This window comes from Octopus bimaculoides, chromosome 2 (assembly GCF_046866305.1).
Source record: "Octopus bimaculoides isolate indiv1 chromosome 2, ASM4686630v1, whole genome shotgun sequence".
NCBI lineage: Eukaryota > Metazoa > Mollusca > Cephalopoda > Octopoda > Octopodidae > Octopus > Octopus bimaculoides.
Genome location: NC_142929.1, coordinates 163316904 through 163335650, shown reverse-complemented (window position 1 = coordinate 163335650; position 18747 = coordinate 163316904). Strand labels below are relative to the sequence as shown.

At 32.9% G+C, this 18747-nt stretch overlaps 1 protein-coding gene across 1 annotated transcript in view; it reads right to left on the bottom strand.

The window, feature by feature from the left end:
* Window positions 1-18747, bottom strand: part of LOC106871722 (methylosome protein WDR77) — a 112063-nt gene that overhangs the window by 8704 nt on the left and 84612 nt on the right. Inside the window, exon 6 of the mRNA XM_052965682.2 lies at window positions 8647-8701. Coding sequence (XP_052821642.1) covers window positions 8647-8701 — 55 coding nt within the window. The remainder of the gene's footprint in view (window positions 1-8646; window positions 8702-18747) is intronic.

Below are 18747 nucleotides of genomic sequence, written 5' to 3'. Positions count from 1 at the left end.
ATAAAATAAGATAAATATCAAACTTTTATTTCTATTAAGGCGCTCAAAAGCAATCAATATGAATTATGATAAAAAAACTTCAGCAGCCTATTTTGCATGAAGAATGTTAGTCACACCTGGTCTAAAACTGATTTTATGAGAAGTCTGTAGATGTTATGTAACTAGGTCGTCTAGCAACAGAGAATAAGTCTGATAGGGAAGAACTGTAAATAATATATGGAAATAGTGATGTTGGTTTGTCTCAAATTACACTGAAAGTGAACAACTGAAAGAAAGTAAAGAAAGTGAAGTGCAGTTTGGTTACATATGGTCTATAACTACTTTATCTAATTAATAATTGTACAGATTCTTTATTTTCTGATATAATAACAGAAAAAAGAAATTACCATGATTATATTTTGTATATATAACAAATACCTCACTCCACTGAAAAATCCATCAAAGTGAATTCTTATGAAATATATTCAATAGTTTTGATATTTGGTGAGTCCAAGAGAATCATATAAATAGATTCCTATTGAAAACTAAAATCTCACAACTTTTATGAACCATCCTTCCACTACCCATTCCATCTCAATGAATAGTTTTAAGATAAGACAAAACTGCAGAGTCTAATTCAGCAATAGATGATTACTCCATTTATTTTATGGGTATCTAGGATTGCATCTTCCTTTCAAACTTAATTTGCTGACTAACTTAACAGCATCTCCTGAGTGCTGCTCTTCTTCCTCTCAATACTCTTACTTGTTTCAGCTATTTGACTGTAGTCATTCTGGAGCACTGCCTTTAGTCGAGCAAATCGACCTCAAGACTTATTCTTTGTAAGCCTAGTACTTATTCTATTGGTCACTTTTGCCAAACCGCTAAGTTACGGGGACATAAACACACCAGCATCAGTTGTCAAGCGATGTTGGGGGGGGGGGGAGACAAACACAGGCACACATACATATATATAAATATATATGACGGGCTTCTTTCAGTTTCCATCTACCAAATCCACCCACAAGGCTTTGGTCGGCCCGAGGCTATAGTAGAAGACACTTGCCCAAGGTGCCACGCAGTGGGACTGAACCCGGAACCATGTGGTTGGTAAGCAAGCTACTTACCACACAGCCACTCCTACACCTTTAATACTTTCTAAAAATAAATAAAGGCAATGTTGGTGTGATTTGATTTGAGGGAATAGCAGGTCAAGTGACCAGACAGGGGCTCCCTAATGAATAGCTACTGGCAGTTCTGTTCTTTATAGCAACTATATTAAGGAATTTTAACTTTGGAACACTCACAAATTCGTAGGGTTGAGAGTCATTTGAATAGATCCACGTTATACACCTGGTATTATTTTATACATCATACAGTAATGAGGAGCAAATACAATACCAGCAGAATACTCAACTGTTTTAATCAGTTTTTCTTATAAGCTTTGTTCTATGAATAAATGACTGTGTCACTTATTAATAACATGAGTAAAACAGAGACCAAGTTTCACAGAGAAACTTGTCTCTGTTGCAACTTTTCTGATATGCATATCACTCATAAAAGGAAGCAACAAAATGTGGGCAGGGATGGATTTCAGAGGGTTGATACTCTGGAAGGATTGTATCAACCTCAAGATGATAGAATATTTTTTTTAACCTCGAGACAATGGAATATTTTAAGTGGGATTTCATACTATTTAACAGTTGAAATCTATAGTTCTTTCTTTTATTCTTTAACTTATTCCATTCAGTCATTGGACTATAGCCACTTTCAAGAAGTTAGTTGATCAAATTAATGCCTGTTCATATTTTTAGTCTAGTACTTTTTTTTTTATTGGCCTATTTCTATCAAACCATTCAGTTACTGGGACATTAGTCATCCAACAGTAAGAGAAACTTTTTTAAAAGATGCCCATGCATGCACACCCCCACAGATGCAGTATCTATGATGGGCTTTTGCACAATTTCTGTCAACCAAAAAACTCATCTACAAACAAGATATTGGTCAGTTCATGGCTAAAGTGGAAGTCACTTGCTTGAGGAACTGAACCCAAAAGCAAACCTCTTAACCACAGGGCCACACCTGTGCTTATGTTTACAACAACTCCTTGCTTTGAATATCAACATTGTCTTTTTCACTAGCAATAAAAAGTTTTGTGGATGATAGAATAAACTTGATATATTACTGGTTACTTATTAGTAAGAACAATCAGTAACACTGACCCTGACAAAAATGAAAGAGTTGAACTATAAGTTAACCACTCAGTCTGGTTTTCTACTTTGGTTATCAATCATGAACCAGTGAAGGAAGCTCAGTGATTAAAGGTTAACAAAAAGGAAGAACATAAAGAAAAGAGAAAGGCAAGATAGAGGGAAATATTACAAAAGGAGAGGAGGAATAGTGAAGATGTGCGATGTCTATCAAGGAAGTGTACTCTGAGACCTTAGTAATACATTGAAACATAACTTGGTATCAAATCTTTAATGGTTTGGCTTAAAATATGAGGAAGATATTATGGGATGGTCATACCAACATGAAAAATGATAATGATGATTATGGTTTGATGGTTCACAGCTGGCCGAAAAAAGAAAACAATCATGAAACCACAAATAGCTGTCAATAGATACACTTTGAAGATAAAGGAGGAGCCAAATTTCTTTCAAATCAACTTACTCTCTAGAAAAAGTGGGACAAATTGGATAACATAGGCCCAGATGCAAGATAATGTAGTCCTGAAAGCAAGACTAGGATGAGCCAATGAAGAAGGTACTTGGTTGCTAGACCTGCTGAAAATCACTCAGATCACTGCATGATCTAGAAAACAGTTCTAAAAATAAGAGACAATCCAACAAACAAACTAAGTGGCCACTTTTAATACAAACAACAATCAACTTTCCCTCATATTGCACACTTCCTTCTTGAATAAAAATAACCACAAAAAAACCCCACATGGAATAATATAATCCTAGACATTCCTAAAAAGACATTATAGTCATGGCTGAAATGAATACTTTTGACGATAACTCAACTTAATTTAAGGTTAATCCAGAGCTGAGCAACATGATATTGCAACGGCCTTCCTCCCACACAAACATTTTGCAAGGCCATAAATCTTTGATGAGGAAAACTCCATTTTGAAATATACAAAATTCCCAAGAGAAAACTAAACTGGTGTGTGTGTGTGTGTGTGAGTGAGAGAGAGGAGGGAGTATGTGTATGTATGTATATATAATTTCAAAAGGTGTCTGTTTATGAGCTCCCCACAATCCATACATAAGCAATGTTATTGGTGGCACTGTGATTACCAACATTTGTAAGATTTTAAATATATTATTGCTGTAGAATGACTGCCTGCCAAGTTACATGTTGTCTGACTATGAACTAGGATCCGCTCCAAGTGAGGACTTTCTAAAAACCACCACACTTACTACCCACCTGCAACCATAAGGAAGTAGTGAGAGATAAATCAGGTATCTCTCATTACAAGATGAGATATAAAGAGAGATTAAGGGACCAAACACTAATGTAATTGGCATTAGTTTAGTGATCAAGGTACTGAGTAATGTAGAGAAAGTGGGAGGGAGATGTTGAGAATGTGTGTGGGGAGGAGATAGAAAACAGGGAAAGGAAAAAAGGTGGAAGAGAACGAAAGAGAAAAGGAAGAATAGAGGAAAATACTCTATACCCCCCCCCCCCCCTTAAACAACTGGAATAGCAAAGATATGAGATGTATATTAGTGGTGTACTCTTTGACTTCAGTTGAGGAACTACATTAAAAAAAAAAAAAAATGATCACTTGAAAGCAAGTTTTAAATGGTTTGTCCGACATGAGGAGCACATCTTGTGAAGTCATTAAGGATTGATGATTCTCAGCTGGCAAAAAAAAAAAAAAGAAAGAAAAAAAGGAAAAAAAAAGAGAGAGAGAGAGAGAGACAAAACTTAAACATCTGCTAATAAATATTTTGTAGCAGTTGAGAGGAGATACTTATAATTAGTGTAAACTAGTGGTTGTTTGACCTGCTAAAAATAGCAGCCACTCAAATCACTGTACCATCTTTGAACGAAAAAAGATAAACACATTGGATTATGTAGTCCTTAGTCCTTGTTACAAGATGATGTAGTCCTGAAAACAAGATGTAATGTGACACTGAAGGAGCCTCTCTGTCATCATTAAACCTGCTAGAAACAGTAGCCAAATCTGCCTCATGTAACATCAAACCATCATGAACAAGGTGTGCCAGTTGGATGATACAGTCAAAGATGATACATTATACTTATTACCTTGTAGCACTGCTAGGTCAAGGAATTTAAGAAATTGTCCATAATCCCCAATCTGAAAGTCCCCCAGAGAACAATACTGAGATTGTCCTTGCCTATCAGCATTGCTAATCGGCCATTGTTAGTCATATCCTCTCTTAAATCTCTATAATAATGATGATGGTTTTTCACACTGATACAAGGTCACATATTTGCATAAAGCTGACTCACTACACCATTGGTCCTCATCAGTTCTAAAACAGTAAAAAGCAAAACTGAAGGAGAGGATCATCATCATCATTTAATGTCTGTTTTCCATGCTGGCATGGGTTGGATGGTTTGACAGGAGCTGACCAGCTGAAGGGCTGTTCAGGCTCCACATCTGTTTTGGCATAGTTTCTATGGCTGAATGCCCTTCCTAATGCCAACCACTTTACAGAGTGTACTGAATGCTTTTATGCAGCATTGGTATGGGTGCTTTTTTACATAGCACCAGTACTTGTGAGCCTGCAAAGGCAACCACACTTTTACTTAGCTTCACATGTCTTTTCAAGTACAGCAAACTGCCAGGAGTCTTGGTCCCTTGTCATCCCCTCTGTGAGTCCCAACGTCTGATCTAAACTTTAAATGTGAAGGAATATAGCTAAATATAGCAAGGAATATAGAAAGACTGTAACTAAATGTAGGATAGTTTCTTTCTTGTCCATTTCTTACTCGCTGCTGCTTTAATATTTCTTTAAAACTGGCAAATTACACTTCAAAGCCTTTTCCAGAAAATACAGAACCACCCCCCACAAAGGAGAAAAAAAAAAAAAAACATGTAAAGAAAAGGAGTCTAACCAAATTTTAGTATCTTGAGAGAAAGGGATTTATGATTCTGTAAAAACTAAACTCAACTCAAGTACCATTCCACACACTACACTCACCTCAAAACTATTCAGAGAGCACAACCTCTCCAATTGTATAAAAAAAAAAATAATAATAATAAACTACAATTGCCTTTAAAATAATTTTATTAATATAGCATCTAAAATATTCATCTCCAATATCCTTTGCACCAGTTGACACAAGACAAAGAAAATACTTGAAGTTGAGGACATTTCTATTAAAACATTTTTATTTTGTAGTTCTTAATGTTTTATTCTTTTATTTGCTGGATTTTATTAAATAAGCACCAGTAATATATTAGAGTCATTTAATCCACTATAATAAAAATTAACCATGTGATCATGTAGAAATTATTCCTTTTTGTCTGCTGTAGAAAAATTAAATATACTAAAAAGTCAATATTTTATATGACGTGGAGAGAGAGACGGCTATAAGCAGTGCATTTCCTGACCATGTGGCTTTCAGGTTCAATCTCACTGTAGAATACTTGGGCAAGACTCATTTACTATCATACAGATCAAAGCCTTAAGTGAATTTGGTAAATCGAAACTGTAGATTGTGTGTTTCTCTCAGGCTGAATGGTAGATTATATGATGCTTAGGTAAAAAGTGCACTGCATATCATACATGGGCTTTGAAAACAGAAGATTTGTAATCACTAGAAAGAACTGAATGAAGCAAACCCCACTGAATGTGTAATGTGAGCATGCCTGAACAATAAAGCACAAATGAGCTGAGAGAAAAGTTGAATATAAGAAGAATAAGAGTAGGGAACAAGAGAGCAGACTTTTGGTACAGATAATGCGATATGTACAGAGGCTAACAGTCACATTAAGTAGTGCTAAGTAGGAAAAAAAAAAAGAGAGCTAGGAAGACATTGGATAATGTGTTAGTGACTCACCTCATGAAGAGAACAAAGAATTGTAAAGGTTGATGATATACTCATTACCCCTAACATCATCCTGTACCACCAACCATCATTTTCTTCCATGGGCTGTTAGTTGATATCTACCATTCTTACCATCACTATATCTGTTGGTAGCCATCATTTAGTCTCTTGCTGTAACACATCTTTATTGCTTTTCTATCTTGTTGCCCATGCTGTTTTCTATTCAGCCACTGACAAACTATGAACAAACTATTATTGACTCTACTCCATCACTTCCTAATCTAAAAACCTATAACTGTTTTCCATGCCACAAACTAATACAATCTCCTTTTTCATACTCCATCACTCCTTTTCTATTAATACTTTGTCAAATTTGTCTTACAAAAATTAGAACAAACTCTTCAGTCATGCAAGGGCCAAGTTTTGTCATAAAATGTATCCAGTACACTCTGTAAAGTGGTTAGAGTTTTGAAGGGCATCCAGCCATAGAAACTATCAAAAATGGAAGAGAGCAAGTCCTTTGAGCCAGTATAGAAGCAGATGTAAAAAGGTGTGTGTTTGCATGCATGCTTGCATGTATGTGTAAAGCACATTGTGATAATTCATGTGGGCATATATAAGGAAAGAAAGCAGCATTAAACCTCCTTCCCCAACACACATTTCAGGTTTGTAAGTAACATAATCAAACTAGTATTTCAGCCATAACCACTTAGTGAATAATAAAAGACATTATCTGATGTGTGTACTTTTTTAAAGTGATCTGATTACTATTTCCAGTAAGGTGGGTAACGATGTAGATTCCTTTTATGTTCTGAGTTTATATCCATTTGAAAATTTATATTTCATTCTTCTGTATTGATAAATTATCAGCTAAGAACTGGAGCAGTACTTCAGTCAAACACAATCCATCCAACAGAATATTTGGGTTTGAGCTTAAATTAGAAATTATTTTAATATTTTTTTAAGGCAGCAAGCTGGCTGAAATGTTAGCCCATTGAACCAAATGCTAAGCAGCATTTCTTCCATCTCTCTATTGCTCTGTGTTCAAATTCCACTGAGGTCAGCTTTGCCTTTCATCCTTTTCAAGTTGATAAAATAAAACCCCTTCCTAAAACTGATGGCCCTGTGCCAAAAATTTGAAACAATTACTATCATTATTACTACTCAAGGTGATGAACTGGCAGAATCGTTAGTGCAGACAAAATGCTTAGCAGCATTTCTTCCTGCTCTTTACATTCTGAGTTCTAATTTCAACAAGGTCTGTCTTGCTTTTCATCCTTTTGTGGGTTGATAAAAATTAGTTGAGTATTGAGGTCAGTGTAATCGACTTACTCTACTTCCTATTAGGATAGCTGACCTTGAGATAGAATTAAAAATAATTATTGTTTTATTACTATTATTATTAGCATTGTTATTAGGGTAGTGAGTTGGCAGAATTGTTAGAGTGTTGAAAGAAATGCTTTGCATTTCACACTCTGAGTTCAAATTCTGCCAATGTCAATAAAAATTACCAGCCAATTACTAAGGTTGATGTGACTGATTTGCATCCACTCCTGGCCTTGTGCCTAAATTAAAAATTATCATTTGCCTCATCAGGTCACTGAAGATTGGGTCTTTGGATTCTACCTTTCTCGTGTCTTTCAATCCTTCTCCACAACTTTAATTTTAACCTCACTTTACTGGAACATAAATTCTTTTATTTTCATTTAATACCAGATACTGCAAGTGAGAAATGTCAGCTGTCTTGAACAATGCATACATATTAGAATGAATATATATATATATATATATATATATATATATATATATATATAAGAGAGTGATTGCGTGTGTGTTTTATTCATTACTGATGCAGAATATAACCAAACTAAAAATATTCAGAATGTTTATACCATACATTCAGATAGGTATATAGTTTTCAAATGTTACTTATCAGAAAAAACTCAAATTGTACTTAAGAAAACAAAAAACAAGCAACTGTGTTGATGGATTTTAGAACTATTTTGAGAAATTACAAATAAAGTGTCAGGTTTACTGAAATCAAGGAACTGAAAACTAAAATACAATAATACAGTTGAATGAATAAGAAAGAAAAGCAAATTTTCAAAAACTAAACACAGAATGAAAATGTGCAGGCAGTAGCCAAGCAATTCATAAGTTAAACAGTGATGATATATGGATAAGTGGATGATGTACTGAATCTTCTAGTTGATGGAATATTTGCATTCATATCCTCTGCATAGATTGTGTAATGTTATATGGAACGAAACAATTTTTTAAATTCATTTTATCTCCTACTCCTCCCAGAGTTGATAAAACACCAGTAAACTGAATGTTATCCTAGATATTGAGAGCTTGAACAACTGTTACAATAACTATGTTTAATACATGTCTTGATTTTGGCATCTAAATTGTCTCAAAAACTTTATATTACCATGTAATATACTCAACCTTAATCTTAATCTTGATTTTTAAGGTGCAGAAAAAAAAATATTGAAAAATAATATAATTCATGAAGTTTTATGATAATTCTAGTTTTCTAACATTTCAAAATAATGTGAAAGGAATAAAATAAAATAAAAAATTCAAATAGGTCACAAGAATGTTGTTAAATTCTTTACAAGTTTTACTTACCAATGATAGCGGCTGGACGAGATTTTCTTGTATCCCAAAACAACACTCTCCCATCCTTTAAAAGAAAAAAAAAAAAAAAGCTAATAAATGCCAAAATGAAAGTCTAACGGAAAACTTTATCAAAAAGGTAACAACTGAATTTGGTCTGATAGTTACATTTTTTCGAAACAAGAAATAACCCCACACCATTTAGCAATCACAATGGTTGCTTAATAGAGCATTCTATGCATGACCATTCTGTCTTTTTGGATATAGTTTATCTCAGACAACATTATCCAGTTTGTCTTTTTCTTTTTAATATGGTAGGATGTGATCTGAAAAAGATTTGATTGCTATTTCTAGAAGGTCAAACAACCACACAGAACATGCTCTTGGCTCAACATGGAAAAGTATTTCCACCAGCTAGTCCTTTAAGATCAAATTCTTGAATGACAAACCTTAAAAGAGTCCCATTGTCAGAAAGACAAAGCTTTGAAATTACTGATTTTGTTTTTTTCATTAAGTTCTCAACAGAACTTTCCTAAAGCAACTGCTGCAGTGTTAATCAATCAACATGATCTCTAGTTTTAACTGAAAAATAAAAGGCATTTTTAATTTGTCCATAGCTAACTGTCATCAAACTGTCTTGTTTTAATTAAAATTCTTCACATAACATACCCAACATACTTTGGTTGAAACATTTATGTCACCAGTCAAGGAACTGTACTTTACGCTGTAGATTGACACCAACCAATATTCACCATGACAGACATCTAATTGAGTGGAAAGGGGAGGAGGAAGGACAGCAGCCAGGATCTTTTAAACTCTCCTAGATTGTTGTTCAACCACAGTCAGACCTGATCAAAGCAAGCCAGTTATTTTTTTTTTTGGTGATAATGTTGCTAAAACTATATGTATCAATGTAGTCTTTTTTTGTTTAACAAGGTAGGATGTGATTTGAAAGACATTTGGCAGTTATTTTTAACAGCTTTGGCTACCATTTTGTACCAGGAGTACATTGCAAGCGCATCAGAAATTAGAGTGGCAGGTGGTTGGGTGGGGGTTCTCTACAATGAAAGATACAGATATGTACCATTACTGTTTTGTCGTAATGTTTAGACTTTCATTCATATGGGTTTTAAGGGAAGATCAGCAATTGGTTTCAAATTTGACAATGGGTGAAACTTCACCAGTGGACAACATGGTCCCCACTCTTGATATTGCTATAAAGGTTTCCTTGTAGTTGACAATCAGTTTCAACTGCCTGTAGAAGAGCTGTAAGTAGAGCAGGAGTTCTAGAAGGCTGTTGCTTTGAGGAAGAAGAATTGAACATAAAAATTTTAATACTAGATTTGGTGAGCAACAGTCATGACGAGGAGAGAAAAGGGTGTGTGAACTGCAAGGGAATGAGGAGTGGTAGAAAACCTAGTGTTATAGTGTATTCATTTGTGAGTCTTTGTCAATCAGTTGGGTGAACTGCTTTCGAAAGTGGTCTATAATAATTTTGTGCATAACATCAGGATAATCCTTTATATGTAAACACTATTGTAGTGTAAGTCACGATCGTTTTAAGATACTTTGATAGGTTTCAACCAGTATTGGCCCAGGCCATGTCTAACTTAATAGCACCACCTGGCAGTCAGTAATTAATTAGAAATGAAGTTTTGTCCTTGAAGATTATCCTTTCGGAAGCAGCCTTTGCTAGGTCTTTTCTGTCCATGCTGCAGCCTACTTCACTGAATCAATTAATCTAACAGATTGACTGATTAAGGATGATTCTTTTCAAGTATTAATTACTGAACTACTTTTTTATTTCAAAAGACTATTTCTTACTGACAAAGTATACTAAAAAAATTAAACTATACCTTTATAGGGAACATGAAAGCAAATTAATAAAACATTGGCCACTTTACTTATCAGAATATAGGAAATATTTGGATGCACTAGTGGCTTGACAGAAATTAAAATATAATTGAAGTCTCTTTCATCCATTTCTTTCAATAAATTCGCATTTTACATAAGATTTGAAACTGTTGGGAAGATAGATAGAAAAAAAGAGTAACATGAAAAACCCTTATAATACTGAGCAGAGGTTTTTAATGAGAAAAAGTTGTTACCTATTTATTTCTCAAGATCAGGAAACCAATCATTCTTTGTGACTTAAATATTTTACAGTAAGACACTGAATATTTACAATTGCATTTTAATAGTAAAACGTTTACCAGTTTCTGACATTTTTTAAAATCGTAATATAATTAATTCACAGTAACTATGACAGATTATATAAGTACCTATTAAAGAAATGAATTATATGTGAGGCTTTTCTAATAATCAGTTACTGTTTCCCATTGAAAATCTTTCTTACCTATTTAGTTATTTATAGCTTTCAGTGTCACAAACACTTGAGGTTACTTATCAAATATAAAATTACCAACATTGCTAGACAGTCATCCCACCTTAGCCTCTTCATCTGCTAACCTAATCTAATTATCATTCGATATGTACAAATAGAAACTATGTCCTCTACAGAATATTTATAGAAAGTAGTTCCATAGTGTTTTTCTTTTTATATATCCACCTAATGTGTTGCCACACTGTACACTGTTCACTTTTTATTAATGTGACAAAGAGGTTGCTCCAATCAGCACATCAGTGTTTGACTTTGGAAGACTATTATTGTTAGCTGGGTTCTAAAAGACTTGTTTCCCATCACAAGGAGGCTAGTGACAGGAGATGGAATTTGAACCCTGGATGCAAAGACCTGAAACAGATTCAAGGCATCCTGTCCAATGCTCTAAAAGTTCTGCCAATACATCACCCTGGATCAGAACATCAAAAGGGCTTCTATCCAATGCGCTAATGACAGCTAATTCCCATCCTCAGGACCATACAGTTTATACTTCAAAGTTTTAACTCTCAATATTCAGATAAATTAATTACTACATCATTATTGTAATTATTATCATTAACTGTCGTTTAAGAATGATACCATTTCTATAATCAACTTTGGTGTTATGTTCTTAAAATATATGGACATATATTCTTTTACTAGTTGCAGTCATAGGACTATTACCATGCTTGATATCTGCCTTTAAGGGTTTTTGGTCTGTTATAAGCCATCTGAGTACTTATTTTATCAATCTGTTTATCAAATTGCTATTTACACTGATAAAATACACATATTATGAGTGAGATTTGCAGAGAAGGAAAAGAGTTTTTATTCAATTCTCAATCAAGAAAAGTTTATATGCTAAACTATGACATATTAACTACAGTTTGATAAATACTTTCTTGTAATATACATTTCTGAAAAATCAATAAAAAATCAGAAATATCTTCACAAGTACAGACTTGCAGGATCTCACAGGGAATAATTATATAGATAAATTGTAGATACTTCTTGTAAATTGTAAAACAATACAGAAGTGGGATAACTATGAATATTATAATTTTAGCTTGACAGACTACTTAACACTTTATTATTGTATGAAGTTATTGTCATCATACCTTTAGTAATGTGTATATTTATAACTGGTAGTGGTGGGAAGGTTATTGTTGTATGTGCATGAAAGCTGTATGTGGAAGTAGAAGGAAGAGCATTAGAAAAATACTTTAGAGAATGTTTTTCAGTATCAGATTGCAAAACTATGAGGAAGGGTGGAAGTGGGGGTGCTTCCCAAAGTTGTATTACAAAAACAGAAAAGAAGTCAACTTACAAATACTTTAGATTATTAAATATGGACTAGAAAATATTACTTTAGGAATTTGTACATATACTATTTATAACATAAATATATATTATTACATCAGTATATAACTGTTTATTTCCATTTCAAAAGTATACTTGCCTATATATATATATATATATATATATATATATATATATAAAGAAACTATGCCAAAGGCAACAATAAAGTATGAGGCAGTCCTTGTACCCATTGGGTACTGTCAAACTGTCCAACCCATGCCAGTGTGGAACATGGATGTTAAATGACGAAAGAAATTGTAACAGAAGCATCAAACACTAAAGCTTCTACAAACAATGTGTGTCTCTAGACACAGGACAAAAACTACTAAATTTCTCATAAAGCAGATGATATTAAAATGTCTGAGAAATTTTTGATATTGGTTAAGTAGCTAACTTCAACAATCATTAAAAATGAGATACTAAGTGTAAAATTACATAACCATAAAAACATGTTCTTGCACACAAATGTACGCATAAAAAAAAAATCTAGGAATTAATATAGCCTACATTTTTTGTTGCTGTGTATGATGGGATTAGAATACAAGACTGTCATAGAATATATTTATATGATAGCTATATCCTGCTACACCTTTGCTGCACTGACAGCAGAGAAGCTCAACCACTTCTATCCAATGGCAAATGTCTGGCTGAAAGTAGACTGTTTTACACACTGCATTATTGTTTTTCTTTTTTCTTTTATGTCTTTAACACACACTGTTTATATAAGGTTGTTTCACAATCATATATATCAGAACACTTTCAGTGTTATATACTATCAGATATAATAGCCATAGAACAAAATATACACACACAAGCTAACCAGGAAGCCATTACACTGTTGATATCGACCTGTAAGAAACAACAGCCAAATAACCCTTGCATCCCACACTAATGTATTTAATAATGAAGAACACTAATAATGAAGATACATGTCTGAATAAAAGCATGGTTATATAAGGAAGTCATTTGATCATAGTGAACTGTATCAAGGCTGAAATGGAATTAAGCAAGTCATAATGAGGTCACTATAAGAATGATTGACCTACTAGGAATAACAGCTACATTTACTTCAAATCACACCATATGGTCCTAAAGTATGAGCATAATGGCTAGTATTAGATATATTTATCTTTGAAAATAGATAGGGTCACTTCAGGAACACCTTTACTCATAAGTGCTCTAACTGGCTGAGGTTAAACAATAACAACTATAGCACAATGAAGGATTATCTAAAAGAAGCAGCCAAATTTCCTCCAAAAATACCTAATCAGTTTTAGTTTACAAAAAAAAAAAAAAAAAAAAAAGTTATGGTAATGGCTGAAATACCGTTTACCAGATCTAGTGCCAAATAACTATAGCCATTGCATGCCAATAAGGGAACCCCTAGATTATCAGTCACACTGTTCAAAATAGTAGGTAAGTTGCCCTCAAACCTCATCCCGCTATCTTAAAGGAACAACCTACTAGTTAGAGTACTAGAAAAAATGTCTGAATAAAAAGTAGGATGGTCAAAGACGGAACAACTTTGGTTGTAAATCAACTAGATCAGGGCTGACTTAGGGTTAAACAACACATATATTACACTCATTGCCATAAGTATGAGACTATACATTCAGCTATTAAATACTAATAACTACTTTCATAGGATAAAGAACACTGATCTATTATCCCCTCTTTAGTTTCTTCTTAACTCTTATATCAACTATCTTCATCACATGATGACCTGATAAACTTGTATTTGGTTGCTACTTCCAGTAGCTGCTAGAGGCTTCTATTTCCTTGTTAGGTTATCTTCAAAAGAGAGAGAGACCTTACTGAATATTATTTTTATGCATTTGATTAAAACAGATTTTAAAATTTTGTAATGAATCTAATAATTTTACTTATAATAAACAGATTTGAAAACAAGTCTATTAATTTGTCAGACCTTTCTTTACAGTACAAGTTTAATTTTAGATATTAGCTATATTTATCCTTTTGTGATATTTCTAATGATACATTCATTGCACCATCTTTGTGATTAAATTCATTTTGAAAATAATGAAGAATTTGAAAGAATTTAGTAAACTTTTTCATCAATAAGACATTGTTTGGAACACAACTAAAAAATTCTCAAAATTATAATGGAATATATGAATATATTTTAAAATCTGTCACACACAATGTAACAATATATAAAACAAATGGTCCACTGTCAACTTCCAGTGTAGATATAGGTTATGGTTTAATTTACAAGTATTAAGAAAATCAAGGGTAATTAGTCAAAAATGATGGAGTGGAGGAATATATTCTAAACAATATTCCTCTTATAGTCAGCATTCAGATAGTAATATGGTAGGAAAGTTGAGGTGGTAAGGCATGATTTTTAAGAAAACTTTAATTTTATTTAAAAAAAAAAAAACTACTGTATGTTCACCATTAACAAGTGTTCAATGTTTTATACAGTATTCTTCAGGTAAAATTAATTATTTATAAATTAGACTCAGAATTGAAACTGAAATCTCTTATGAAGCTGCTGGATCTATTGTTCATTTTAAGGTGTTGAACCATTTAGCATTCAGATTACCCTATCAAATGTAATGCTTTTCTCTTCACATTGTTTTGAAGTTAATCATGCATTATCTTGCAGCTTTGAGATTTTGATGATGTGATTGTATATTTTAACAATGACATTTTGGTGTTAATATGAGAGGCTGGATCCAGCTGGTTTGAATGCATGCCAGGTAAAATATTTGTGTTGAGTATGGCTGGTTTAAATGCTAAAGGCTAAGGAGGTACAAGGTTAAATTGCTAACCTAGCTCATAAAATATCACACAAAGACAAGATAATGAAGACCAAAACGTTTTATCAACATTTATGACAAACATTTTTTAAAGTTATAAACAAACAGCAGAAAAACAAACAAACAAAGTTTTAAATAATTGCAGCAGTTTTAAACAAAAATAATTTATCCAATTCATTACAATAAAATAAAAAGGAATATGAAATCAAAGTAGAGAAATGATCATTTGTTTTTTCCATTTAACATAATATGAAATACATTTGCTGTTTGATCCATTACCAAATATAAAAATTTTGCAGCTTCAGCCATTTGAAATGATGAAAGATCATTTAAGAATAAATAATAATCAACAAATTAGCAAATCTTGAGATAATGTCAACATAACTTCTTAAAAAAATTATCTTGAAACTAATCTTGACTGAGTTTTCTCATATTCACATAAAATTTAGTAACTTGTTTATCTTGTCCAATTATCACTATTAACAAAACACAGAGTTGAAGAATATGATGTATTTAACATATGCCACGCCAACATATACTTATCTTATTTCAACATTTCATTCATAATAACAAATCATGTTTTCATATCCATTTTCCCAAGGAATTTACCAAATTTAGCTGCCTAACGTTAATGATTAAGATGCAGTGCAGGAACAGTGCCAAAATATTCTGAGACAAGTTTTTGAATGAAAATGAGAGTAATTATAGTGGCCATTCAGAGGTATAAACTTTCATTTGTAATTATAGTTACTAATCTTTAGGTCCTGCAGTTACAGATATGCTGGTATACAGGTATTCTTGTATATTTTAACTCTATTTCTAGCAAATTATGGACTACATATGTGCTTTAATTAAAAAATCAAAGGGTTTAGTCAACAGACATTAACTTATTAATGAATATTTTTGAAGAAACTGGAAATACAATTGGATGCATCATCATCATCATTTTACATCCATTCATGCTGGCAGAATTTGGACAGATTATCACAGCTCAAGTCACTTCTTATTGGTAGTTACAGGACCATGTTTCATTTGTAAATTTCATTTTGGGGTTGGTTTATATAACTGGCTGCCCATCCTATCATCAACCACTTTACAGAGTGTAATGGGTGCATTTTATCATGGCACTAGCACTAGAGCAGTTGCCATGTCTTCAACAAGACTACAGGGTCTTCTTGACCTCGTGGTGTCACTTCATTGACTAATCAGTTTATACAGTTAAGAAAAATCCACCAAGAGATTCCAAAGATTCAGTCTTCAGTCTATTCATGAAATCATAAAACTTTGCCGGAGATTTTAATTTGGATATAAATACATCAATTATTTTAGATAACAGCACTATGGGGTTATCTTGACTAAAAGCTAAAACTCACTCTACTAGAAATAACAACCAAATCTTCTTCAAACCACACTCCCTTTTAAAAAAGACATGTTGGATAACATAGTCAGAGTATGCAACTCTTTTAGGGGTAATAGACATTGTTAGATTGCCTCTGATTTGGTTAATTGATTGATTGGATCAAGGTTGACTTGTGCCTAAACAACAGCAAAACAATTTACAGCATTTATGAAAATAAAATACACTGTGAATAATAAAGTGCATGAGAAATTAAAGTGGAAGGGGAGGAGGTTTAAAATGGTTTCTTTTACTGAAGAGAGCGACCAGTCAGAAGTTTGTGCACATTGTTAACTGTTTTTGAGGATTTGAAAAACTCAGTGGGAATGCTTATGAACTATTGGGAAGAAAAAAAAAAATGTAAATAGGAGACAGTTTCAGATGGAAGCTGATCTTGAAGATTCAAAATCCCTGATCAGTATTTTGTATTTGTTTTTAACAATCAACTGGATACATGATGTCAATGTTCGATATACAGTCTATATATTTATAGATTGTTAATATACTAACACACACACATTTACACACATAAATCCTTATTTGAAAAGTGCATGTTGTAAGTAAATCAGTGAAATGGTGGTTATTAGGGTTTTTTTGACACTGATTTTTACAGCAATGTTGGCACCTTGTGTTGCACTCAATTATAAAATTTGGGATTTGCTATGTATCGGCTTTTGCTTGCTGGCCTCTTATATTATTGTTATTTATTTTATTAATAATAACCAATAATAATATCTATGTAAACATTTGTTGAATATTTATTCATTTACGAAACATATAGATATATGCATGTAACTGAAACACTATAATCTCTTCCTCTCGCAAGTTATCTTTCTCCCTATGTTACACATACAGTAAATCACATCTTACACCACCCATTTTTCTCATTCATTCATTCAACATCCATGTGTCTATGCCAGCATGAGCAGGACAGGGATTGATATGAAGTAAAATTTTATGGCTAGATGCTCTTCCTATCGCTAACCCTCACCTTTTTTCCATGTTAGGAATTTTTATATTTCATAGATCTTTGAAAGATTAGTGTAACCAGTCATTATGCCAAACATCAAGTGAAATATCAAGATTTGTGCACATTCCCATGAATATGTATACATGACAGGCCATGTCTGCGAAACTGAAATAATGAAAAACAATTCATATTACCTCTTACATACACTAAACACATCTCTGAAGGAATGAAATATGAATAGTTTAAGAGAAAGTTGTTTTCTGGTAGGCAAGAATATTGAGAGTATTGGCTGGTCTGCCTACTGTGTTACTACGAAACAATATTCTCCCCACTCGAAATGATATCAATGGATATCACCTGGATTTAATGGTCTGCAAAGAAGTTTGAGTGGTCACTTGACTTGCTGGAAATAGCAAGTCAATTTCCTTATCTTAGAAGATCTAATAAACAATATAGTTTTTGATGTACAAAAAGATGGACTTGTCTTAAGTGGAATGCTTTCTATCATAGGTCTGTTTGATCTAGGCTGATCTGAGGCTAAACGACTTAAGATTACTCCAAGCCAATAATGAAAAGTCCCAATGCATTTACTTGACCTACAAGAAATAGCAACCAATTTTTCCTCCAATTATTTTAATTAAGAATGGCCGCAAGACTACACAATTCTAGAGATATTTAAAAAAATAAACAAAACCTATGAAGTGTGTGTGTGTGTTGCATAAATTAGGAAAAGCTGCCCAGATAGTAGTATTTCTCACATACAAAATAGGTGTTGAATGACTTTTACATTTAGTGTATGTTTTATTGCAGAGATTTTCTGCAACCATTTAGTAAACAAGATATCAAATCCATTCATAGACATATACATTTATTAAATTATGTGTATGAATGAGTGGTGTATGAATGAGTGTATATAATGTATGTGAATGAGTGCATTATAATGTATTTTATACCAATAAATGCAAATTCCTGATGGCTTGTGAATGTCTTTCTTTCATTAACACATGCTTAGAGATTTTTCAAGTATTTCAAAATACAAAGAATGTTACCATTGTCATAGATGTTGAACATTTTGTTGTGAGGAGGTGTGAGAATACTAGTTTTTTTTTTCTCTCTTTGGTACAACTGTATCTGGACAATGGATACAAAACCTCTTTGTAGTCAGTCAAAAAGAACTTGAAATTACGCCCAAACACTTTAAAAAAGGGATTGACATATTGGATAA